We start from the raw sequence: 26,138 nt of genomic DNA on the forward strand, positions 1-26,138 counted from the left end.
CGGGTCCAATTTCCAGCAACAGTTGCCGGCGCCGGAAAGCCCGGCCACCGGCTTCTTGCAGGTTCCCCCGGAAGGAGCCGCATGCCGACGATCCACCGCCCACCGTTCTCGCTCACAGGCCCCCCCGGAGGACGCCGCCAGACGACGAACCGCCATCCGCCGATTCTCCCACCGGAGCTCCTCCTTCTCGGTTCGCGGCCGCCCCCGGGTCCAATTTCCAGCAACAGTTTCGTTCAATGCAAGCCATGAACAATGAGTTAGCAGACAAAATGGGACTTCATGTGCTTCCCCTTCTATCTTTTTAATAAAAAATCTCATTTGAAAAAAAAAAATGCAAAAGTAAAGGAATAGGGATATATTAAAATAAGAGAGATTATTCCGATAAGCATGTCCGTACCGATTATTTTTATCGATGCGAATATTGTGACTGGGAGTCACGGACTCCATTTGCGGTGGTCGATGGCAGCGAGATTCTGTCCCTCGGCAATTGTACGCCACCTTTAACTTGTGTGTCCAATAAAATCACCTTTTGCGAGTCATTTTTCATCCGCTGCAAGCATCCATCCGATGGTTAATTTCGTCTGGGGACGTAGCAACTCGAGCCGAATCCGGCGACGGATGGAGTCCTGCGAGGATCTGGATGCCATTTACTTCAGAAACTAATGATCCAAGGACGAGAGTTACAGTGCCCAGCATGGGCCGCCGAAAGTTTCCAGTTAGCTTCCGCTTGTTTTGGAAGGAAGGAGAGGGGGAAACCCATGCGCCGAAAGTTTTCGCCAGCTTCCGCTTCACTTGACTCATGTCTTGCTTTTTTTTTTTTTTTTATTCTTGCATCGTCCTTTGCTGTCCCCATCCGCTACTAGGAAATATTCTGAAACGACCGGAGAAGCCGCTTGACTCATGTCATGCTCTTTTATTCTTGCATCGTTCCCACATTTCTTTCTTCTACGAAGCTAGGATGGCCGCCGCTATACTCCTCCCTCCCCTTGTCCAGGTGGTGCTGGAGAAATCCGTTTCCGCGATCCAGCGTGGCTTGGGAAAAATTTGGGGCGTCGACAAGGAGCTGGCCAGGCTCCAGAGCGCGCTGTCCCTCATCCAAGCTACGCTCCAGGACGTGGAGGAGAATCAGGCTACAGACCGGGCGGTCCGGGCGTTGAATGACTGGATAGCCAAGCTCAAGGATGCCGCCTACGACGCCGACAACATCCTGGATGAGGTCAACTACGAGGCTCTGCGGCGGGAAGCGGAAGAACATGGCAGCAAAATGATAAAAAAGGTAACGTTGAAATCATTGACATTTATTAATTTATGATTAATTGTATCAACCTAAGGTAGCTTTATTAAATTTTATTTTAATTAATTTGTGATTGATTATATCACGTCTCGAGATCTCATAATAAACCGTACATATATTTAAGACTGCAGATTATGTCAAAATAATGATAAATTTTTAAAATTTATTTTTTAACCAATAATTCACGCAATCTTCCAAAGTTTCAGCTTGCTGGAGGTGCCACGTCGTGCTGCAGGCGGTTGGCTCGTCACGCGCGGCCCGGGGGGGGGGGTTTTGGATTTTGTCACGTCCGACGGATGGGACAACAGTGGGTCGGCTCCCACCCACGAGAATCATGTAATTTGATTCGCACGCATGCAACTTATGCTGCAATTATGTGACCCTGCATCTAAATTAAGGCCAGCTTGCCGGAGTGTATTTTTTTTTTTTTTTTTTTTTGGCTGAAAACCAGAGTGCAATTTTGGCAGAAGAAAAATAAACAGTTACATCTTTCAATGGATGCAGCATTATCTGCTTACCGAGTTAGATTCTTTAATGATGCGTGTAGATTTAAAAAATTCGGAACATACAAGACATCCTTGGATGCCGCACCATAATTTATTATATTACGTGTAATAAACGATTATTATTTATAGTAAATTAGTGCACATTGAACGGTTATTATTTATAGTAACATCTATTACATTATATCTAAAAATTAGTGTTTATAGTAACATCTATTACATTATATCTAAAAATTAGTGCACATTGAACGGTTATTATTTATAGTAATATTTTAATATTTTATATACGGATCGGATCGGATATGGATTTAGTAAATTCAGAACCGATTCGAAAATAAAATGGGTTCAATTTTAAGATCCGACCCAGCCCTACAGGTTTTTCAAAACGAGTCGGATCGGATCTAAACGGATTAGGTCGGGTTACAGGTCAATCCGATCTATTTGCAGCCCAGAAAAAATAGAAAAAAATAAGATTATGAGCTATACTAGCCCAGTAAGCAACAAAATATTTTAGAATGGAGTCAAAGCATGCCAAATATTTAACCAAAATACAAACTAATAACTGAAAAATAAATCACAAATAATATAATTTTTTTCGAAACTTATTATCATTTTCACAAAAATTTTTATACCAAAATCTCAGCATCAATAGGCTATGGCCACGTAACCCAGTAGCATGGATTGCACAAAGTGTCAAAAAATCACTATTGTTAACCACCGGTGGCAACAGTATTCAAAAACCACTATTCTAATCATCGGTAGCAACAGTGTCCAAAAATTACTATTTTAATCACTGGTGGCAACAGTATTCAAAAACCACTATTCTAATTATCGGTAGCAACGGTGTCCAAAAATCACCATTTTAATCACCGGTGGCAACGGGGTCCAAAAACCACTATTCTAATCATCGATGGCAATAGTGTCGAAACTAATTTCTCATAATACAAGTCGATAGGACCAATGAATAATTCCTATTGATGGGGCCATAACAGATTATAATTATGCCGAAAATACATACATATAAAAACAGATTTCATAAGTTGTCCAGTCATATTTTATAGATTTCATAGCATATAGCGAAATTTTTAAATGATATCTAATATGCTTGACTCATTTTACTAAGTACAAAATATATTTCAAAATTTAATCAACTAATAATTATTTTTTCAATAATTTGAAACATATACTTTAAAGCATTAAGTTACTTACCTTTTTTTGCTTTAAATTCCACTTTAGAGAAACAAATCAGATACACCTATTTAATGTCATTAAAATAATATTAATTTTAACATAATTTCAAAAGTCAAAATTAAATACTATGATCTCATGCCCCCAAATCAGTTCTATTCGAGCAAGGAGGATTCAACGGGTCAAAGGTAAAGATCGAGAGTGACCAAATCTAGCTGAGACTGAAGTAATGGCTAGTCAGCCACCTAGGTACTAGGGCAGTTCGGGGTTTTCAAATTGGGTTAACTTAAATCCGAGCTACAAGAAGGACAGGGCTTACACTAGGATCCTCGAGCTTGTCTAGAGGGAGAAAAGGAGGAGAGATAGTCTCAACTCGGGTCTGAATTTGATCTGATCCAAATCTTGGGCTTGGTCCTAATTGTTCGGATCGACCATCAGAGGAAAGGTCTAGCTCTAGTCATAACGTGGGCTTGCTTAGGGAGAGAAAGAGATACACAATCTAAGGCTATTTAAGTTTTTGGGTTTTGATGCGGGGCAAAATGGATCGTCCAGCCCAAAACAAAAAGGCCGCCCAATTTTGGCCCAATAAATGCCAACGCCGACCGGTTGGATCCTCGGTCCGACTCAGAATCATCATGGCCTCGGACTCTGCCAAAAGGTCCATCGACCTTCAATATTCGCCGACTCGCCCCGACCGGGCTCGGGGCGACCGCTTCAGTAGTACGCCCCGACTCTCGAGCTCGGGACGCTTCACCGAGTACACCTCGAAATTTAGAGAGCTGAGCTATCCTCGGCATCCGTCTAGTCGACCTCGCCAAACGCATGATGCAACCTCTCAACGAGTTCGAACTCGCCAACAGCCGCACCCATGTGTATGCCCACGCCCTCCTACGTGGCCATACATTACAACACCACCGCGCTACACTTCGAGAGCTGGCCCTCGACAGTCAAAGGACAGCACCATGACTACTCCGGCTATATCCTACTACGACTATCAACACCTTACCGTTCTCGAGAACAGACAGCCCTATATGCCACTGGCCAATATTAGCTGCGCGCCATTTGACTCAGAGCCACCCCCTCTCATAATGAGGGCGGACAATGCCTCTGCCACCTGAGCCTCTCCACCGGAACTACAAATAGCCCGGTCAAGTAACTTCTAAGGGACTTTTGGCTGGACCAAACTTATCCCACTTTAACTTGATTGTCGGAGGGCCCACACCGAAAATACCAGTGAGGCTTTGTGCAGGTCCGCCGCCGCCGCCGCCGCGCAGGAGGTGGCCCCGTCTTCTTCCTCCAAATAACCAGCAGCTCCTTTGACTCCCCCGGCATGGTCACCTTCGGGCCAGATTCGAACCACAACAGGTTTGATCCACTTAGTTAAGTTCGATCAGAGGCTTGACCTATTTAGTCCGATTCGACTAAAATCGGAAAAGGGATATTTGGCCTAGGTCAACTTGGATCAATTAATGTATCCGGTACACAATGAACGAACTCGGCCCACAATGGATCAATAGGGCCAAAAAGGCCCAAAAGAAATACAGCCAAAAATAGATGAGTAGGGCCCAAAATGAATGATCACGACCCAAAATGAACATGGCCCACAATGGACGAACAGGGCCCAAAATGAATACGGCCTATAACGGATGAATGGGCCCATAATGAATGAATGGGCCCACAAAGAATGAGTAGGCCCACAACGGATGAACAGGCCCACAATGAATGAATGGGCCCACAACGGATGAAGGGGCCCACAATGGATGAACGAGCCCACAATGGGTGAACGGGCCTATAATGGGTTAACAAACCCACAACGGATGAATGGGCCTACAATGGATGAATGGGCCCATGATGGTTGAACGACCCAAAATGGATGAACAGGCCCATAATGAATGAGCGGGCCCCCAATGGTTGAATAGGCCCCCAATGGTTATGGCCCAATAGGGGCCAAAATGCTAAACTGACCCATTTTTGGCCCACAATGGGCACAACCCAACAAAGTTAACATGCCCAATAGGGACCAAAATGGGGACAGCCCAAAAGGGCCCAAAATGAATGAACTGGGCCCAAATTCAAACAAAACCCTAATGAATAATCACATCCCAAAATTGGGGTTCTTCATCCGGTTGAGAACACAAGAAGGAGGAGAAGATGAGAGGAAGGAGAGGAGAGGAGAGTTTCCAGCAGCGGCCAGCCTAGGGGCTGTCGGCCAGCCGTTGACGGCTATAGCAGCCGGTTGCTGCTGCGGCGGCTGGTGAGAAGAGGAAAAAATCGAGTCCTCCATTTGGATCCAGAATAAGAGAAATGAAAAGAAAACTTGATTCGACTATAGATCGAAGAGTAGAGGAAAGGGGGCTTACTAGCGATCGACGGAGGCGGCGGGTCTCAGCCATGGGTGGCCAACCGGCGACGTCTAGTGGCTGCTTCCATTGGCAAAGATAGATCTCAAATCAAGAGAAAAATAGGGGAATGGCTACAAAATGTCTTCGAGCGGCGCTCGGCCTTGGTGGCGCGTCGGTCACCGGAAGGAAAGGAGGAGAAGGAGGGAGAGGGAGGAGACGAAGGAGAAGCTTAAAGGTGGATCAGAGTGGATTGATCTCTGGAAGGAGGCGGTTTTTTTTATAAGTGGGTTTTGGCCTGCTCACCATCATGATTCTCACGGCAGTTGATTAGAATTAGCGGCCGTTCAAGTGGCTGTGGGGCTGCCGTGGAACGGCCGCGGTGCCCCACTTCCATCTCGCCCAAAGAAGCTGGAGAGGATCGTGATCCTCTGTTCTGGCTCCTTACAAGGGCCTTGGGCTGAAGTTGGCTGGGCTGCCGGCTCCAGCACGTTATCTTGTAGATTGTGCCAAACTTAGTTGGTCTTACCAAACTTCACCTTGATTGATTTGTGATTGATTGTGCCAAACTTAGCCAGCCTTACCAAACTTCGTCAGCCTCCTAGTCTATATAAAGGCTGCTCCTGTATATTGTAACAGACAAGCAGAAATACAATTCTCTTCTCTTATTCTTCTTTTCAACATGGTATCAGGGCCACCGAACACGTAACCTATTGCCATCCTCTTTTTCACCTTTTTTGTGGTCGTCGTCGCTCATAGATCCTCTGTTTCTTCTGCCTTATTTGGGAGGGATAGCCGGGGCTTCGGCCTCGGCGACTTTCAAAGCCCCTTCTTCTCATCGAGAACCTTGTAAAATCATAGCCTTCTTTCTTCCTTCTTTTTCTCTTGAATTATTTTTTGTTATTTTCTCATTATTTTCTTGTTTGACTTTCAATTAAAAAAAAATTGTTGGGCTACCGTGGATGCTTTCTTCATGTGAAGGGTTTTTTTTTGGGGGGGCGTTGTCTTCTTCCCAAGCTGAAACCCTAGCAGCAGCGTACCACACTGTACCGTTAGAAGCTTAGTGGGTAAACTTGGCCGGCGCGGTCTCTCTCCAAACCCAGCAACAACGCGCCAAATCATACCGTCAGAAGCTTAGCGGATAAACTTGACGGGCGCGGTCTCACTCAAAACTCCAGCAGCAGCGCGCCAAACCGTACCGTCAGAAGCTTGGCAGATAAACTTGGTAGGCACGGTATTGCACCAAACCTCAGCAGCAACACGTCAAACTGTACTATCAGAAACTTGGCGGATAAACTTGGCAGGCGCAGTCTCGCTTCAAACCCCAGCAGCAACGCGTCAAACTATACTGTTACAAGCTTGGCAGGTAAACTTGGCAGATGTGGTCTCGCTCCAAACCCTAGCATCAGCGCACCACACCGTACCGTCAGAAAGTTGGCTGGTAAACTTGGCAGGTGCGGTTTCGCTCTTGATCATGGATGCGTACATCTGCATAGCGCCGTCCCATTCCTCAATCTCTGGCTTTATTTGCTGCCCTCGGCTTTTTCATCATCCAGTACGAGGTCTCTTGCTCTTTTTCTATGGTGCTTTGTCTACGAGCATCGTTGAGCTTTGGTTGCCTTATCTCTGAGATCTGTCCTCACCGCGGACATCTTCACGAAAGCTCATTCTCCTGGCATCTTTCGAGATCTTGTTTCCAAACTCAAGTTCGTGTCCATTTTACCACATTAAGTTTGAGGGGGGATGTTAAAATTATATGATTGATTAGTACCTTAATTAATTTGTGATTAATTGTGCCAAACTTGGTTGGCATTACTAAACTTCACCTTGATTGATTTGTGATTGATTATGCCAAACTTAGTCGGCCTTACCAAACTTCACCTTGGTTGATTTGTGATTAATTGTGTCAAATTTAGTCGACCTTAACAAACTTTGTCAGCCTCTTACTACTCCTCTACATTGTAATTCTCTTATTTTTCTCTTCTTCCACAAATATTTCAACAGGTACAGGGCTTCTTTTCCTTCCACAATTCTCTAATGTTTCGCTTTAGAATGGCCCAAAAGATAGCAGCAATCGTGGGAAGAATGGATGACATTGCCGCGGAACAATCCAAGTTCGTATGGAGAAACGGTCGTGGTGGTGGTGGTGACATTGTTACTCGGCTTGGAGAAACTGATAGACTGCAAACCCATTCCTTTATCAGCGAGTCAGAAGTCATTGCAAGGGAAGAAGACAAAATGAAGATTGTGGAGCTGCTCATCAGTCGAAGTGGAAGCCGGAGCGCTACAGTTGTTCCAATTTTCGGGATTGGGGGCCTTGGAAAGACGACGCTCGCACAGATGGTGTATAACGACGAGAGAGTGGTACAACATTTCCACAAGCAGATTTGGGTCTGTGTTTCGGATGATTTTGATGTCCGGAAGATTGTTAGGGCAATTATTGAATCGGCTACTAACAAAAAATGCAAGGTTTCAGATATGGATCCGTTGCAGAAGGAGCTTAGAGAAATCTTGAGAGCAAAAAGATTCCTTCTGGTGTTAGATGATGTATGGAATGAGAATGAAGAGAAATGGTGTGGGTTGAAAGATTTGCTAACCGTCGGCGCAGATGGCAGTTCAGTTATGGTGACTACCCGCAGTAAGATAGTTTCATCAATTGTGGGTACGGTCGAGGCTTATCAATTGGCTCCCTTGTCTGAGCAGGACTGCTGGATTTTGTTCAAGAAGCGAGCATTTGAGAGCACAGAAGAACCCCAGAAGTTGGCAACAATAGGCAAGCAGATTGTCAAGAAGTGTGGGGGCTTGCCCTTGGCAGCAAAAACACTAGGCAGCTTAATGCGCCTCAAGAGTGAGGAGTGGGAATGGAGGTCCGTGATGCAGAGTGAAATTTGGGAATTACGAGATGATAGGATCCTGCCCTCGTTGAAGCTAAGCTATAATCACTTGCCTTCCCATTTGAAACAGTGCTTTTCTTATTGCGCCATCTTTCCAAAGGATTATGAAATAGACAAAGATATGCTAATTCAATTATGGATGGCTAATGGTCTCATTCCAACCCAAGGAAACATGGAATTTGAGGAGAAGGGCCATGAAATTTTTACTGAGCTTGCATGGAGGTGTTTCTTCCAAGAAGTAAAGGAAATTAAAAGATGGCATGATAGTGATACAAAAACGACATGCAAGATGCATGACCTCATGCATGACCTTGCATCATCCATCATGGGAAATGAATGTCGTATTTTTGACTATCCTGAAAGCATTTCAAATAGAAATAGCAAAATTCGTCATTTGTCCATAAATTATTTTGCAGACCTATCAAACATAGACACCTCATCCTCTGCTAAGACCTTGCGGACGCTATTGTTATTGGGTCATGGTGCACTTGTCAATCCTCATTCCCGGGCCACCTTGTCAAAAAACATGTATTTGCGAGTGCTAGACTTGAGTTACACTAGCATATCAGATTGTCATATATCTATGGAGCGTTTCAAACTATTACGGTACCTGGATATCTCTTTCAGTGATATTGAAACCTTACCTGAAAACATATGTAGCCTCATTTGTTTGCAAACTTTGAAGCTCATCCACTGTGAAGGTCTTCTCCAGCTCCCAAGAGGAATGAGAAACATGACCAATCTAAGGCATCTGTACCTTGATGGTTGTTATAGTTTAAGGTGTATGCCCAAAGGGATGGGGCATTTGAAACATTTACGGACACTCACAAGGTATATACTTGGCAATGAGTCTGGAAGTGGCGGCATAGGAGAGCTGAAGAATTTAAACCTCCAGGGAATGTTAGAGTTGTGTAACCTTGAGAATGTAAATAGTGAAGAAGATGCTCGCGATGTCAATTTAGGTTCCAAACACTATCTTCGAGTGCTGAAGTTAGACTGGGGGATGTCAGCTGATCGACAGGAGGAAGGACATGTGGAGAATGTGCTTGAAGCCCTTCAACCTCCTCACAGCTTAAAAAAGTTCACACTGCAGAATTACAGAGGCGCCCAGTTTCCAGCTTGGTTGAGGCAAGATCCAATGCTCCTTAATAGTCTAGTTGAAATCATTATGACAGGTTGCAACAGATGTGAGCATCTTCCACAGCTTGGACAACTTCCTTTCCTGGAAATTCTAGAGATAGGAAATATGAATTCCGTGAGGTACATGGGTGGCACCAGTTTCTATGGCAGTGCAGGCACAGACCAAAACAGTACACCGTTCCCTTCACTGAGGAAAATCAGGTTGCATAATATGGATAATTTGGAAGAATGGGAGGGCATAAGAGGGAGGCCATCATTTCCTCAGCTTGCTAGCTTGAAAATCAGCAGCTGCTCTAGACTAAGGAACATTCCACTGTTTCCTACAACTCGAAATCTTGAGATAGAATATTGCTCAGCCCTGCTTCCTGCCGAAGGGTTCTTCGGATGTATGAATACTCTAGAAAGATTAGAAATGCGGGAGTGTCATGAACTGACACTGCTGCTAGAGCAGGAGGAGGTTGACTCCAGGGCATCCCTTCAAGAATTGACTATTAGAGGTTGCCAGAAGCCTATGTTTTCATCATCATCGCTGGGGCTGTGGAAGAAAATGAACTCTCTCCAGTCTCTGTCAGTAGAATGTTGTGATGGCCTAAATTTCTTGCCGGTTGAGGTTCTCCAAGGTTTGAGCTCCCTCAAATGTCTACGAATTTGTTATTGTCGCAACCTAATTGGCTCGTCATCATCAGAATTCGATGGTGGGTTGCAATTGCAGCACCTCACTTCCCTTGAAAAGCTTGCCATTACAGGATGTGAGCAGTTAGCCAACCTTCCACAGGACTCACTAAAGCACCTCAGCACTTTGAAAGTAATTGAACTAGGTGGCTTCCAAGATATGACAATATTACCTGATTTCCCACAATCGCTTCTGCAAGCAATCATTTCCAAATGCCCTAACGTCTGCTCCTTGCCGGCAGGGCTGGGATGCTGCACTGCTCTAGTATGCCTTAGAATTCAAGACTTACCGAACCTCAGCTCATTGCCCGAGGGGAGGCAAGGCCTTAATGCACTTGAGGAATTGACTATTACCGACTGCCCTAAGCTGATCTCATTGCCAAACAGTTTGCTACCGTGCCCTCGTAACCTTAAGTGCCTGTGGGTTAAGAATTGTCCAGAATTGGAGACACAATGCATGAGGGGAGGAGAGTATTGGGGCTTTGTTTCAGATATCCCAGTCAGGTCAATGATGGCAGCGGTGGAGCATGACAACAGGAGCAGCAGCAGAGGTTGGTCACTCCTCACTCTGATGAGTAAATTTTTTGCCTACTATGGTTATGAATGTAACAGAAGTAAAATTAAACGAACTTCATTCATTTGGACTGTCCAGGTCAGCGATCACGATTATCGATGATTGGGCTGCAGTGCTGCTTTGTGGAAAGCAAAGAAGGATCTACCATCCGATCTCGACTTCAACGACATTGACAGCTTTGAGGATACCAATCCTGCCTAAGCACCCATGATAAATTTCAGGTTGTTCTTAATCTGTTGTGGTGCCCTTCATCTGATGTGTTCCAACTGTTTACAATACTTTGTACAACCATGCTGCAATTCTTCTCAACGTTTTCTCTTTCCTGTTCTTTCTGTGCTGCCACTAAGTATTTTTAGTTTAATTACAAGGCTCATCCTTTGCAACCATTAAACTTATTCACCTCTGCAACTTTTAGAGACACTTCTCTCGTTCCCTTTTCTGTAGTTCAGTTTAAGTAAATGTCAGGAAAACCATCAGCAGCTTTCTATAATTTATTGCATGACTGATGATTAGGGTGCTAGATGGCACTCAGTAACCTGACAATTTGTCCTATTATTTGCTAATGATTGGGTAGGCAATGAGTTGTGGACTTAATTTTCAGTGGATCTGGGCTGCAGTTAGAATTTTATATTCCCTCTAGGTTTGGGTTTGGATCATGTCAAATTGAACAATCTGCAATGAATATTATATTTGTCATTAGGGGACTCGGTGGCAACCAATGGGTGTGATTGGGAATGGGTAAGGTCAAGAAAAACTTGCATGCGAGTTATAGTTTGGTCTATTTGAGATGAATTCTAATGATGATTATAATTGTTGGGAGGCTTTACAGCAAACCTGTCTTATTGTTTTATAGCACTTGAAGAGGAGAGGGTTAGGCTGTAATTTGTCAAGTAAAAAAAAAAAGGGTCAGTACTATTGTTCGTTTAGCAGGAAATAATTAATACTATGGCTATAAGGATTTTTTAAGAACAATATGCAAGTTAAGAGTGTAAAAGCTTTCACTTGATGGGAATATGGATTAGATGGATTAATAAGCTGACTGAGCTTAATGATTGCGTATAATATGACAATGTCCTGATTTTTTTCTATTTTTAATTTTTTTCCTTTTTTCCCTTCATCATACCAAGGGGTTGTGGGATGATTTTAGATATAGCTCAGTCCTTACTTGGGTTCATATGGTTATGCATTCTTTGTACTTTACATCCATAAAAAATTGTTTTATTGTCTATTCACACCCTTAAAGAGGGTTAGGGTGCTTCTAAACTTCATAATGGATTTGCATAAAAACCAATTACTAGTTCATGTTGCAATGCATATCTGGGTCCTACATTTGTAATTGATTTTTGGAACCTAATTTTTTGGTATATTACTTTACTCTGAAAACTGCTTGAATTGTTTGATTGAGGATCCACAAGCATAAAGGAACTTTGCAGCATATCTCAATTTTACTTCTTAATAGCTTTTTTTTCTTTAAATAACTGTTCTTTTAACCTCCCTATGTCTCTTGCATCTCTGAATCTGATATCTGCTCTGTTCTCCACTTCAAGATTCTGAGATATAGTAGAAATAAAGTATGAACTTTCAGGTTAACTAAAAGTATAAAATAATTGATAAACTGCTTAAGATGGTGTAAGTCTAGTCCAATAAAGATCAGTCGAGGCCTTGATGCGAATAGGGGTTCTATTTGCAAATTGCAATACAGGGTTCTGAAAGATGTCGGGAAAGTTCATCAATATTAGATGGGAAGTTACACCAAGGATTTGAGAAGCATAGAATGTCTGGAAACGCAGACCTTGATTGGACTAAATGGGGAAGATGGATTCATAAAGACATTGGATGGCTTTGGTTATTTCTTGTTGACCCATTGTTATAGTTATGGCAATTGAAGCATGAATAGTTAATGCTTCCTTTTGTCTTAAAAAATTTGAAATTATGAGTATTCAGGACAATGTCACATATCTGACATTGTTATCCACTATTGCACCTCATCTGTCTCATGCATACATCCGCCTATTCTTGTAGGTGTGAGCTTAATTTTGTTTTTTCATTTGCTAACTACTGATATCTGTTCATATTATTTTAATTTCAAATTTCCAGTATGAACTTGCATGATGCCCTGCACTAGCTCTTTTTATGAAAGTTTTTAATTACTGATTCTTTTATTGCTTTATCTACTGTCTACGTTCTTCTCAGCTACAATGTGAATGGTATCCCTTCTTTTGTTTTACTCTCCTTCATAGCACGTACTCTCACACGGTGCCTCCTTTCTTTTTGCTTCAAGGGTCATATTTCCCTCGGCACTGGATTGACTTGTTTAAATGAGAAGAAATAACTAATATATTGTACCAGTATTTTCTTCTCATTTATTGTATTGTTTTCGCAAGATAACGCAGCCCAAGGCCCTTGTGAAGAGCCAGAACAGAGGATAGTGATCGCGATCCTCTCCACCTTCTTTAGGTGAGATGGGAGCGGGGGCGCCGCGGCCGTTCCGCGACAGGCCCACGGCCACCCCGTGGCCGCTTGAATGGCCACAAATTCTGATCAGCTGTCATGAGAATCGCGGCAGTTAACGGGCCAAAACCCACCTATAAAAACTCCTCCTTCCAAAGATCAATCCACTCTGATCCACCTTTGAGCCTCCCCTCCATCTCCTCCCTCTCCCTCCTTCTCCTCCTTTCCTTCTGGTGGCCGGTGCGCCACCCCGGCCGAACGCCACCCGAAGACATTTTGTAGTCATTCCCTTGTTTTTTTCCTTGATTTGAGATCTATCTTTGCCGATGGTAGCAGCCACTGGACGCCACCCGTTGCCACCCATGGCTATGATCCACCGCCTCCGTCGCTCGCTGGTAAGCTTTCTCCCCTCTATTTTTCCATTTCAAGTCAAACCGAAGCCACTTTGGCATCTCTGTTCGGGCTAAATTGAGGACACACACTTGGTCTCTACCTTCTTGCTGGCCGCGCAACGGGTGGCTGGAGCTCCTCCCTCTTTCCCCTTCTTTCTCTTCCTTCACCCTGTTTTTCTCCTTCTTCTTTCTTTAGTTTCTTTCCATTTTCTCTTGTTACTATATATATATATATATATATATATATATATATATATATATATATATATAATTAATGATTGATGATGAAGAACACCATTTTGGGTCGTGATTGGGCCATGGTCATTCGTTTGGGCCCTGTTCGAATTTGGGCCTAATGCATTTATTTTGGGCCCTGTTGGTCATGCCCATTTTGGGCTCTGTTCACTTATTTGGGCCGTGCCAATGTGGCCAAGCTTGGGCCTTGTTCATCATGTTGGGTCATGCTCATTGTAGACCATATACTTTTTGGGCCATGTTGGGCCCTATTCACTCTGCTGGGTCGTGTCCATTGTGGGCCGTATATCTTTTGAGCCCTGTTTACCTATTGTGGGCCACGATCATTCATTTTGGGCCCTGCTTATCTATTGTAAGCTATATTTCTTTTGGGCCTTGTTGGGCCCAGTTCATCCATTGTGGGCTGAGTCTGTTCATTTTGGACCAGATACATTGATTGATTTAGGTCAACCCAGGCCAAATATCTCTTTTTGATTTTGGTCAAATTGGACTGAATAGGCCAAGCCTCTGATTGAACATAACTAAGTGGATCAAGCCCAAAAGCTCAACTAGCCTTGAATCGTGTATCTTTTTCTCTCTCTAAGCAAGCCCACATTTTGACTAGATCTGGACCTTTCTTATAATTGTCGACCCGAGCCACTCAGACCGAGCCCAAGATCAAGATCAAACCAAATCCAGACCTGAGCTGAGATTTTCTCTTCTCTTTTTCTCACTTTAGAAATGCTCGGAGATCCTAGTGTAAGCCTTATTCTTCTTGTTGCTCAGATCAATGTTTAACTAGTTTAGAGACCATGAATCGCCTCGGTACCTAGGTGGTAGATCAACTATGACTTCAACCCCAACTAGATTTGACCACTTTCGATCTTCACCTCTGACATGTTGAATCCTCCTTGTTTGGATCGAACTGATATGGGGGCATGAGACCATAGTATTTTATTTTCATTTCTGAAATTATATTAAAATTAATAACATTTTAATGATATTAAATAGGTGTATGTAACACGTTTGTTTAAAGTGGGATTTAAAGCAAGAAGAGATAAGTAACTTAATGCTTCAAAGTGTATTTTCCAAATTACTAGCAAAATAATTATTAGTTGATTAAATTTTGAAATATATTTTGTATTTAGTAAAATAGGTCAAGCATGTTAGATATCATTTGAAAATTTTGCTATATGCTATGAAATCTGTAAAATATGACTGGGCAACTTATGCAATTTATTTTTATATGTACGTATTCTCAGCATGGTTAGGATATGTTCTGGCCCTGCCAATTGAAATTATTTGTTGGCCCTGTCGACTTGTATCTATGAGAAACTAGTTTCGACACTGCCCCACTAGTGATTAGAATAGTGGTTTTTGGACACCGTTGCCATCAGTTATTAGAATTGTAGTTTTTGGATACCGTTGCCACTTGTGGTTAATAATAATAGTTTTTGGTATTTTGTGCGATCCATGCCATTAGGTTACGTAGTCATAGCCTATTGATGTTGGAATTCTAATATCAGAGTTTTTGTAAAAATGTCATTTGTGATTTATTTTTCAGTCGATAATTTTATATTTTAATTAAATATTTGGCATGTTTGGCCCCACATTTGGGGTATTGTGTTGCTTACTGGGCTAGTGTAACTCATCATCCTATTTTTTCTATTTTTCAGATTCAGACACGTGATCACACGGGACTTGGAAAGTGCGCTAGATTCTTGAAGATTTCTTTCAGTTATTGGCATTTTAGATAGACTAGTTAGAGAAATTGATTTATGTTGTCATATGTTATTTTGAAACTTTGGAAGATTGCTTTGAGTAAATTATTAATAAAAAAAATCAGAAATTTGTCATTGCTTTGATATAATGCAGAGCCTTGCATGCCTGTACGGTCTGTCGTGCAGGTGTGCGGCATCTGTCGCACTCTGGGCCCAAGGCGTGACAGTTTCCATATGTATGGCTTCAATTATTCATCTAAGAGACCCCCCAGATTGATGCTGCTACTATAATTATTATGCCATTATACACCATATTCTTCTCACCTCAGATAATTTCCTTAAGCTATTTCTAGGATTTTGAAATTGTTATTTCTCTACTTTTGGATTGGATGTTATATCTCTTTTCCATTGCATTATAAAATTCTTATTTTTGTTCTCCAGTGCAGTATCTATATGTAGAATATTGCTTGTAACGTTTTTCTGTCACAAATTTTGTAAAGGTTGCAATGATATTTAGGCTTTACCCTTCCATCAGCAGAATTTGGTGTATAAGTTGCCTATCTTGATGATTCAGGATACAGTTTGCACCAAGATGGTGCGTGTTCGGTTGATGACAAGCTGATAACACATATCTTTTATAGGGAAGCAGTTATTTAATTCTTCACTCCATAGTGCTGTCACTACAGCAAAATTAGTTTTCGCCGACGTTTTTTTGCCGACGCTTGTATGTAGCGCCTAAAAAGCCCGACGCCTTTAAAAGGCGTCGGCATAATATGACGCTAATTAGCATCGTCGTATTATACAACCTACGACGACGCGTATTCGTATCATCGAAAACCTAATTCTAAACAAAACCCAGCGGCCGCCCCCTTCTCCCCCATCTTCGATCGATATCAAGCCCTAGCCGACCCTAGCTCCTCCCTCCTCTGCCTCCACGCTCTCCAAAACCTAGGGTTTCTAGGGTTTCCGGAGCGCCGACCCTTGTCCCCTCCTCCTCCCTCCTCTTCGGTGGCAACAGTCCAGTATGCGGCGTCCTCCGCACACCGGCTCCCCACCCTCTCCTCCAACCGCTTCTCCCGACGAATCTCCAGCCGAATGTATGGAAGATATTTTTCTTATTCCGTTCTAATTTCGCAGTTTTGATCTCGTGATAGCGTTATAATCTCTAAATGTTTTGATTAACTTGGTGAAATATAATGTTGGTAAAATGAAGAATAAAGAAAACGAGCAATAATCAGCATTTATGACTTTTGTATTCAGTTTTGGTCTACATGCCTATGTTTTTCTAACTCTCATGTCAAAAATCGCGAAACCTTATCTCATTTCCTTTTGTATTCTCTTTTTTTTTTTTCCCCTTTGTACTTCATCCATCTGTTGTTATAATAACATGGTAGCAGAGCAATGGTACTTCTAGATTTGCGCTTTCCAGAGACTTGGGCTTCTTCTGTTCATTACTATCTCCGGTACAATGGATTGCCTCTTGCTCTGACTCCTCTTACAGATATGTAAGTGTTGGGGGAAATAAAGTTTCCCCCAAATGACATAAATACCCCTAAGAAGCCGTACAACCTCCGACCCCGGACAGCCGAAGTCAGCGTCCGACCTCGGAACGCTCGGCCACAAGATGACCGACCCCGAAACCTCCGACCTAAGAGAAACCCCGATGTCCGAGGACCGTACTCTAACACCCTTCCGGCATTTATTGCGCATGGCCGCTGTAATCTCCGGCTTACTCCATAATAAATGCGAATCTCCGGCTTACTCCACCAATAATGTGGATCTCCGGCTTACCCCATAATAAATGCGGATCTCCGGCTTACTCCACAATAAATGCGCATGGCTCCTGACATCTACGGATCCCCGGCTCTCCACGGCAAATCGACCCAGCAGGGTCTAGTCGACTATGATAAGTCTCTGATCTCGGCCATACCGCCGACATCAGTGCAATGACTCGCCTGACCGAGCGCCGACCTGAACAACATGCCAAGCCGTACTACGGCCTCGCCCTGTTACATCACAGGTAAACCGACCCCCGCATATAAAAGGGAGCCTTGGCCTCCCAAGAGGGGATCGGAACATTCATACACCCAAAAATCACTGTTTATCTCCTTCTCCCCACTATTTGCCCCCTCCCTGACTAGAGCGTCGGAGGGCCGGCGCCGGAGAACCCGGCCACCGGTTCGTGTGCAGGCACCCGGACGGAGGACGCCGCCAGCCAACGGATCGCCGCCCCGCTGCGAGGACCTGCTGTTCCTTCTCTCCGACAGCCCCGGACGGAGGACGCCGCCCGCCGACAGACCGCCGCCCCGCCGTGAGAACGAACAGTCGTTTCCTCTCCTCGACCGAAGATTGCCCCCGGGTCCAATTTCCAGCAACAGTTGGCGCTAGAGGAAGGGCCCGAGTAGCAGTCATGAAGTTGAGAAGTAAGGGAACCTCTAACGTCTCCCGGCGTCCCCCGCAAAGTCCTGGACACTCCGTCCAGAATTCTCCAACTCCGGCTGACCCAGCTCCTCAGGTCCAGCCGGAACAGTTCAATGCCCTGGCACAGCAAGTCCAGGCCCTGGCTGCCGCCGTTCAGGGCCTGCGGCGCGTGGAGGCTTTACCGGCACTTCCCCCGCAGGCCCAAGCCCCGCCGGAGTGTCTCCCCAACGGCCCGGTTCTCCCCAGCCAAAATTTGCATGGCTCCTCCAGAGCCAACGATGGAGAACGAGCTTCTCCCCGGAGAGAGTTACCGGGAGAAGGTTTTGACCGGAGACCCCAACTTTCTGAGGCGGAGTCAGCCCCGGATCACCGTGAGCTGGCGCAAACCACAGCGACAATCCCACGGGTGGGGGAGCTCGACCGAAAAGTCGAGCATCTGGAGCGCCAGATTGCGGCACTCCACAGCAAGAAGGCAAGACAGGAAGGGGACTTTGAGTTCACTACCAAGTCCCCCTTCTCCCGCCAGATCGAGGACGAGCCAGTTCCCGCGAGGTTCAAAATGCCTCAGGTGGAGCCCTACAGCGGAATCACCGACCCCCTCGACCACTTGGAGAGTTATCGGGCCCTCATGGCCCTACAAGGGTCCTCGGAGGCCATACTCTGCAAGGCCTTCCCAGCAACCCTCCGAGGGACCGCTCGGCTTTGGTTCTCTGGTCTGAAGCCGAACACGGTGTCCTCTTTTGAGCAGCTCGGCAGGCAGTTTGCCACCAACTTTGCTGCCAGCCGGCGCCAGCGACGAACATCAGACTCCCTCCTGGACATCAAGCAGAAGGAGGGGGAGTCCCTCAAAGAGTACCTGGATCGCTTTACCGCCGCCACATGGGAGGTTCGCAAGCTAGACCAATCGATAGCCATGTCGGCTCTGAAGACTGGGGTCCGCTCCTATCGATTCCTCTTCTCCATCGAGAAGAGCTTCACGGCCGACTTCACCGGAATGCTTGCCCGAGCCCGGAAGTACGCCAAGGCCGAGGAGGCAGTCGCCTCCAGACGGGGGGCAATCGAGCCCACCTCGAAGAAGCGGAAGAAGCGCCGCGAGGAGCGCGGTCGACAAAGAAGCCGATCTCCCCGCCGAGAGAAGAATCTCCCCAGACTGAGGAGCCCGCCCCGTCAACAGGGGCGACCTCAGCAGAGGACACCTCCTCACCCGAGGTCTCCACCACGGCCCCGGACGTACCAGGCGAGGTATGAGAACTATACACCCGTCAATGCTCCTCGGGCCGAGATCCTGATGGAAATTGAGGTCGGGACTTCTTCCGACCCCCGCCTCCTATGCGAGACACGGGATTTCCCCGAAATCCCAGGAAGTACTGCTGCTTCCACCGAGATCGCGGGCACGACACGGAGGACTGCTTCCAACTCCGGGACGAGATAGAAGCGCTCATCAGACGGGAAGTACTCAACCGGTTCGTGAGGAACCGACATGAGGAAAGGAGGCCGGCGGAGAATGACGCACCAACCGAAAATCCTGGCGGCAACAGGCCTATCGCCGGCACCATCAACATGATTGGGCGGACCTCGACAGGAACAGCCGCCCAGGGAGCACCCCCGAAGCGCCCACGCACTGATGAAGTCATCTCGTTCTCGGACGAGGACTTAGAAGGGGTTGAGACCCCTCACGATGACGCTGTGGTCATCTCAATGATTATAAATAGGTTTGATGTAAAGCGTGTCCTAGTTGACAATGGAAGCTCAGCCAACATTTTGTACTACCATGCCTACCAAAAAATGGGGTTGACAGAAGGACACCTCCGGAGAATCAATGCCCCGCTGGTCGGGTTTATCGGAGATGCGGTCCCGGTTGAAGGTGAGGCTAGCTTCCTTGTCACAGTTGGCCTCGCCCCCCGGGAGAGCACTGTGAGGACGGACTTCCTGGTGGTCCGTCTGCCCTCGGTCTACAACGCCATCCTTGGGCGCCCAGGGTTAAACGCCCTTCGAGCCGTGGTTTCAACCCGCCATTTGCTCATGCGGTTCCCCACCGGCCAAGAAGTGGGCGGGGTCCGCGGAGACCAACTGGTCGCCAAGCAATGTTACATGGCGGCCCACACAGTAAAGTAACCAGCCGAGGCACCAGACCGCCCGATGGGCCCTTCACTGCCCATAGAAACCCTCGATGCGAGGGACACCCTCTGGAAGAAGCAAGTAGAGCCCGGTGAGCTCCTTATTCAAATCCCACTACAAGAAAATTTTCCCGAGCTAACCGTGCAGGTTGGCTCCGGCCTCGGCGCCCATGAGAGGAATCGCCTCGTCAGCTTCCTGCGGGACAACGCTGACGTCTTCGCCTGGTCACCCGCGGACGTGCCAGGAGTTGACCCCGAGGTCATGGTCCACCGACTCCAGGTGAGGCCAACCAGCAGGCCTGTAAAGCAGAAGAAAAGAGGCTCCGCCCCTGAGCGACAACGAGCTGCGGCCGAGGAGGTAGACAAACTCCTCAGAGCCGGCTTCATCCGGGAGGTCTCCTACCCGGATTGGCTCGCCAATGTAGTCCTCGTAAAGAAGGCCAACGGAAAATGGCGTATGTGCGTGGACTACACCGACCTGAACAAGGCCTGCCCAAAAGACAGCTTCCCTCTCCCGAGCATCGACCAGCTCGTCGACTCCACTTCAGGACACCAACTGCTAACTTTTATGGACGCCTTTTCAGGATATAACCAAATCCGAATGGCGCCAGAAGACGAGGAGAAGACGGCCTTCATCACCGACAAGGGCACCTACTGCTACAAGGTGATGCCCTTTGGCCTGAAAAACGCTGGGGCCACCTATCAGAGACTGGTCAGCCAAATCTTTAAAGACCAGATCGGCCGGAACATGGAAGTCTATGTGGACGACATGCTGGTAAAGAGCCAAGCGGCGGAACACCACATAGCCGATCTCGGCGAGACATTCGCCAAGCTCAGAAAATACCAAATGAAACTCAATCCGGCGAAGTGCGCGTTTGGAGTCACCTCGGGCAAGTTCTTGGGTTTCATAGTGACCCAACGCGGAATTGAAGCCAACCCGGAGAAAATTCGGGCACTGCAAGAGATGTCGCCTCCAAAGACAGTTAAGGAGGTGCAGCGGCTCGCGGGGCGGATAGCCGCCCTGGGAAGGTTTGTTTCTCGATCAGCCGAGCATTGCCTCCCCTTCTTCAAGAGCCTCAAACGGCCGAAAGACTTCCGGTGGACAGAAGAATGCCAGCAAGCCTTCGAAGAGCTTCGGAGCCTCCTGGCCTCTCCCCCGCTGCTCACCAAGCCCCAGAAGGGCGAAATTCTTTACTTATATCTGGCCGTCTCCCCAGCTGCAGTAAGCTCGGTCCTCGTCCGGGAAGAAGACAAGCTCCAAAAGCCGGTCTATTACACCAGCCGGGTTCTCAGGGATGCTGAGACCCGATATTCTAAACTTGAGAAGACCATCTTCGCTCTCATCAACTCGGCTCGGAGACTCAGGCCTTACTTCCAAGCCCACACGATAGTTATATTAACCGACCAGCCTATGAAGCAGATATTGCAGAGGTCGGATCGTGCGGGGAGGATCGCCAAATGGGCGGTCGAGCTCGGGGAATTCGACCTAGAATATCGGCCCAGGCCGGCTATCAAAACTCAGATACTCGCCGACTTCATCGTGGAGTGCACCCTTCCGGACGACCCCGAGCCGCCATCCGAGTCCGTGGAGGAGACCCCGAAACAGCCATGGGTCCTGCACTCAGATGGGTCTTCGACCCCGGGGGGCAGCGGGGCCGGACTTATCCTCACCAGTCCAGATGGAGTGGTGGCCGAGCAAGCTCTGCGCCTCGAGTTCCCGGCCTCGAACAATGAGGCCGAGTATGAGGCTCTCATCGCCGGGCTCAAGCTGGCGAAAGAACTAAAAGTGGGAGACCTGACGGCCTTTAGCGACTCCCAGCTGGTGGTGAACCAGGTCCAAGGAGATTTTGAAGCTAAAGAGCCATCCATGCAAAAGTATCTCCAAAAGGTGCGGAAACTCACATCTGCCCTGAATTCTTTCAATATTCAGTATATTCCCAGAGCGGAAAACCTCAGGGCAGACCAGCTATCCAAACTGGCCACCTCCCGCATGAGCGAGCTTCCCAAGGGAACAGCGCTCGAGTATCTTCGGGTCCCCAGCACGGAGGAACCCGAGCCCACTATGTGCATTGACTCCGAGCCAAGCTGGATCGACGGGCTCGTCTGCTATCTTCAGGACGGTACTCTACCTCATGACGAGACGGAGACTCGCCGAATCAAGCGCCAGGCTCCCCGGTATGTCTTGTACGAGAGTAAACTCTATCGACAATCATTTACTTCTCCCCTTCTCAGATGCCTCCGCCCCTCCGAGGCGGATTACGCCCTCCGAGAGGTCCATGAAGGGATCTGCGGAAATCACCTGGGGGGTCGAGCCTTGGCCCACAAGATCCTGCGGCAGGGATACTATTGGCCCACACTCCAGAAGGACGCAACGGATTTCGTCCGCAAGTGCGATCGAGGCCAACGAAACGCCAATATCCAGCGTCGACCTTCAGCCCTGCTGACCTCCATCATCGCCCCCTGGCCGTTTGCCCAATGGGGGATCGACATCCTGGGGCCCTTTCCCCTGGCCACCGGACAGAGAAAGTTCCTGGTCGTCTCCATCGACTACTTCACCAAATGGGTCGAGGCCGAACCTGTCGCCCGGATCACCGAGCAAAAGATGCGGGACTTCGTGTGGAAGTCTATAATCTGCCGATTCGGACTACCCCGTATCCTTATATCTGACAATGGTCGACAATTTGACAATGTTCATTTCAGGGAGTTTTGCTCTGAGCTCGGCATTGATCATCGCTTCACCTCGGTTGCCCATCCCCAGACAAACGGGGAAACTGAGGTAACTAACCGAACTATTTTGCAGGGACTCAAAGCTAGGCTTGATCGGTCCAAAGGACAGTGGGTCGAGGACTTGTACAATGTCCTTTGGGCGTACCGGACCACGTTCCGATTGCCCACGGGAGAGACCCCCTTCAACCTAGCATACGGCACTGAGGCCGTCATCTCATTGGAGATCGGCTTGCCTTCTCTGAGGGTGGAGCATTACGACCCCGATACCAATTCCTCCCAGCTCAGGAGCAATTTGGACCTCGTCGAAGAGACAAGAGAGGTCGCCCGGGTGCGCATGGCAAGATATCAACAGCGAACGGCCCAATACTACAACTCCAGAGTTAAGCCCAAGCTCTTCAAAGTAGGGGACCTCGTCCTCAGGAAAGCCGAGGCTTCTCAACCAACCGAGCAAGGAAAGCTCGCCCCAAACTGGGAAGGACCGTATCAAATCGCTCGGGTACAACGGCCAGGGGCGTACAAATTGAAGTCCCTGGAAGGGACTCTGATCCCACGAAGCTGGAACTCCGAGAATTTACGAATATCCCCCGGCCAAAATCGGGATGCCTCGAGGCTCGACCGTAGAGTCCCAAACTCCCTCGACCTCGGGAAGAATCGCAGGACGGTGAAACGTCGACTGGAGCGAGATTCCTCGACTAAGGTCGAGATGCCCCGAGTGTCGACAGTGCGTGCCCAGACCCCTCGATACTTCGGAAAGACGGGGTAGTACCTTCGCAGTCCCCCGTGGCGCTCAACACCAACAACGGGGTAGTACCTTCGCGGCCCCCCGTAGCGCCTCCTCGACTAAGGTCGGGATGCCCCGAGGGTCGACCGTAGAGAACCAGACTCCCTCGACCTCGGGAAGGCGCCGTGAGGGGTGGAAAGGGTGGCTCCACCCGGGGCGCCACAAAGTGGACCCCCGGGAGCGGTCGACGATCCCCGAAGCGAGCGATCCCTCGACTAAGGTCGGGATGCCCCGAGGGTCGACCGTAGAGAACCAGACTCCCTCGACCTCGGGAAGGCGCCGTGAGGGGTGGAAAGGGTGGCTCCACCCGGGGCGCCACAAAGTGGACCCCCGGGAGCGGTCGACGATCCCCGATCCCCGAAGCGAGCGATCCCTCGACTAAGGTCGGGATGCCCCGAGGGTCGACCGTAGAGAACCAGACTCCCTCGACCTCGGAAAGGCGCCGTGAGGGGTGGAAAGGGTGGCTCCACCCGGGGCGCCACAAAGTGGACCCCCGGGAGCGGTCGACGATCCCCGATCTCCGAAGCGAGCGATCCCTCAACTAAGGTCGGGATGCCCCGAGGGTTGACCGTAGAGAACCAGACTCCCTCGACCTCGGGAAGCGTCGCCGGTCGGTAGAGCGTGCCCAGACCAGCCGACCTGACGAACGATCCCTCGACTAAGGTCGGGATGCCCCGAGGGTCGACCGTAGAGAACCAGACTCCCTCGACCTCGGGAAGGCGCCGTGAGGGGTGGAAAGGGTGGCTCCACCCGGGGCGCCACAAAGTGGACCCCCGGAAGCGGTCGACGATCCCCGATCCCCGAAGCGAGCGATCCCTCGACTAAGGTCGGAATGCCCCGAGGGTCGACCGTAGAGAACCAGACTCCCTCGACCTCGGAAAGCGTCGCCGGTCGGTAGAGTGTGCCCAGACCAGCCGACCTGACGAACGATCCCTCGACTAAGGTCGGGATGCCCCGAGGGTCGACCGTAGAGAACCAGACTCCCTCGACCTCGGGAAGGCGCCGTGAGGGGTGGAAAGGGTGGCTCCACCCGGGGCGCCACAAAGTGGACCCCCGGGAGCGGTCGACGATCCCCGACCCCCGAAGCGAGCGATCCCTCGACTAAGGTCGGGATGCCCCGAGAGTCGACCGTAGAGAACCAGACTCCCTCGACCTCGGGAGGTATCACAGGTCAGCAAGGCGTCCACAAACCCGCCGACCTGATGTGAGATCCCTCGACCAAGGCTGAGGCGCTCCGAGGTCCGACCATAGGGTCTTAAGCCCCCTCGATCTCACAAAGGGCTACAAATTAACAAAGCCTCCCCAGATCCTCTCAACTCCGGCGAGAGTCGCCGGGTCCATGGGAAGCCCAGGCCCCTTTTACCAGTCAAAAATGACTCCGGAGGTCGACGAGGAAGGGAAGCGACCTACTCCACCATGCGAAGCATGACCCCGGGAATGCAAGCGGTACACCCAACTAGACGCCCTCCTTGTCAAATTTTATCTACATATTGCCAAGCGGGATCTCGTCCAATGTTGGAGTCTTATTTTGCCCCAAAGCCGGGCTTCTTCGCTGGGTCGGCTTAAGACCGACCTCCCAACCTCATTATGCCTGCTCTGTTCGTCAAGTCTCCGTAATCCGTACTAAGGCTTTATAAAGTAGGGCCCAACTCGGCTCTTCTAAGTAAACTCCGACGTCCAGCTGGGAAAGTGGTCCCGGCCACGAATGTACCAGCCAAGCACAGGTACCAAGGCGATCTTTGGGAATCCCAGCCTTGTTCGCCGAAATCTCGGCAGGGTCCGAGGACGATAACTATGAAAACCTTCGGCAATAACTTGTTTATTAGCCCGCGCTCCCTATGAGAGGTTCGGAGTTGAGTTCGAAAACCCGACTAAACTCCCCGAATAGCGGCACGAATAGACCTATTCCGGTCCCACTTGAAGGGCTAAGGCCCGACCTCGGTGCCTTAAGATTTTCCTAAAGGCCAAACGTGGCAACTCCCACGACTCTAAGATCCGAGTTATAGGACTTAGAGAAATTTTCTAGAAACCTAAGCTCGGAGCTCCCTTTAGTCGAGACGACTGGAATCCGAGAAGGCTAAGATATAGCCAGGGAAAAGGGCAGCTTCGTTAAGCAGCCCAAAGATTAAAATACGAAGTTAGAGGTCGTCGAGGCGGTTAGCCAAGGTTCTAGCCTCATCCACGACAACAGAGGGAAAGATGAACACAGAATGACAAACATTTCTTCATTAACAAAGGGCCGGAGGGCCAATTACAAAATTGGAAGTCGGCCACTCAAGGGCCGACCCCGGATACAATGAAAAAGAAAAGAAAAATATGCTTAAGTCCTAAGCGGCGGGGGCCACATCCGGGGGGTCATCCGGCACATTGATGACCTCATGATCTTCCTCCGGAACAGGCTCGGGGCCGGGAGCAGGAGCTTCGGGTGCCGCCTCCGGGACAGCATCGAACTCGGCCGCCGGAGCCGCCTCCATGACACCGCCCGCCTCGGCTACCCCCGTCGAAGGCTCGGCGGGGTCCTGCTCGTATATTCCCGCCTCGGACGTCAGGATGGCAGGAAGGGCTTGCACGTCGGACCCCCAGCCCCGGTCCTCCCTCGGACGGACCGTCGAGAAGTCGTACTGAGGGCAGTACCGGCGCACCTGGTCCCGGAAGTTCTCGAAGCCTCGAAGGAAACCGTCGACCGTCTC

General features: G+C 48.4%; 1 protein-coding gene across 1 annotated transcript; it reads left to right on the forward strand.

Annotated features, from left to right (window-relative positions):
• Positions 1–568: 568 nt before the first annotated feature.
• On the forward strand, positions 569–15,842 carry LOC103696869 (putative disease resistance protein RGA3). Its single transcript, XM_039121537.1, has 4 exons — positions 569–1,276; positions 7,329–10,581; positions 10,683–10,825; positions 15,358–15,842. Exons 1-3 carry the CDS (start codon positions 800–802, stop codon positions 10,775–10,777), a joined length of 3,825 nt encoding a protein of 1,274 aa, XP_038977465.1. The 5' UTR covers positions 569–799; the 3' UTR covers positions 10,778–10,825; positions 15,358–15,842.
• Positions 15,843–26,138: the final 10,296 nt, after the last annotated feature.

The sequence above is a fragment of the Phoenix dactylifera genome, unplaced genomic scaffold (genome assembly GCF_009389715.1).
Source record: "Phoenix dactylifera cultivar Barhee BC4 unplaced genomic scaffold, palm_55x_up_171113_PBpolish2nd_filt_p 001125F, whole genome shotgun sequence".
Lineage (NCBI taxonomy): Eukaryota > Viridiplantae > Streptophyta > Magnoliopsida > Arecales > Arecaceae > Phoenix > Phoenix dactylifera.

Bases quoted from the DNA above. Each gene is read 5' to 3' on its own strand.
- LOC103696869 (XM_039121537.1), top strand. From the start codon at position 800: ATGTCTTGCTTTTTTTTTTTTTTTTATTCTTGCATCGTCCTTTGCTGT. The intron at 1,277-7,328 runs GTAACGTTGAAA...ATATTTCAACAG, and splicing joins GCAGCAAAATGATAAAAAAG to GTACAGGGCTTCTTTTCCTT. The intron at 10,582-10,682 runs GTTGGTCACTCC...TGGACTGTCCAG, and splicing joins CAACAGGAGCAGCAGCAGAG to GTCAGCGATCACGATTATCG.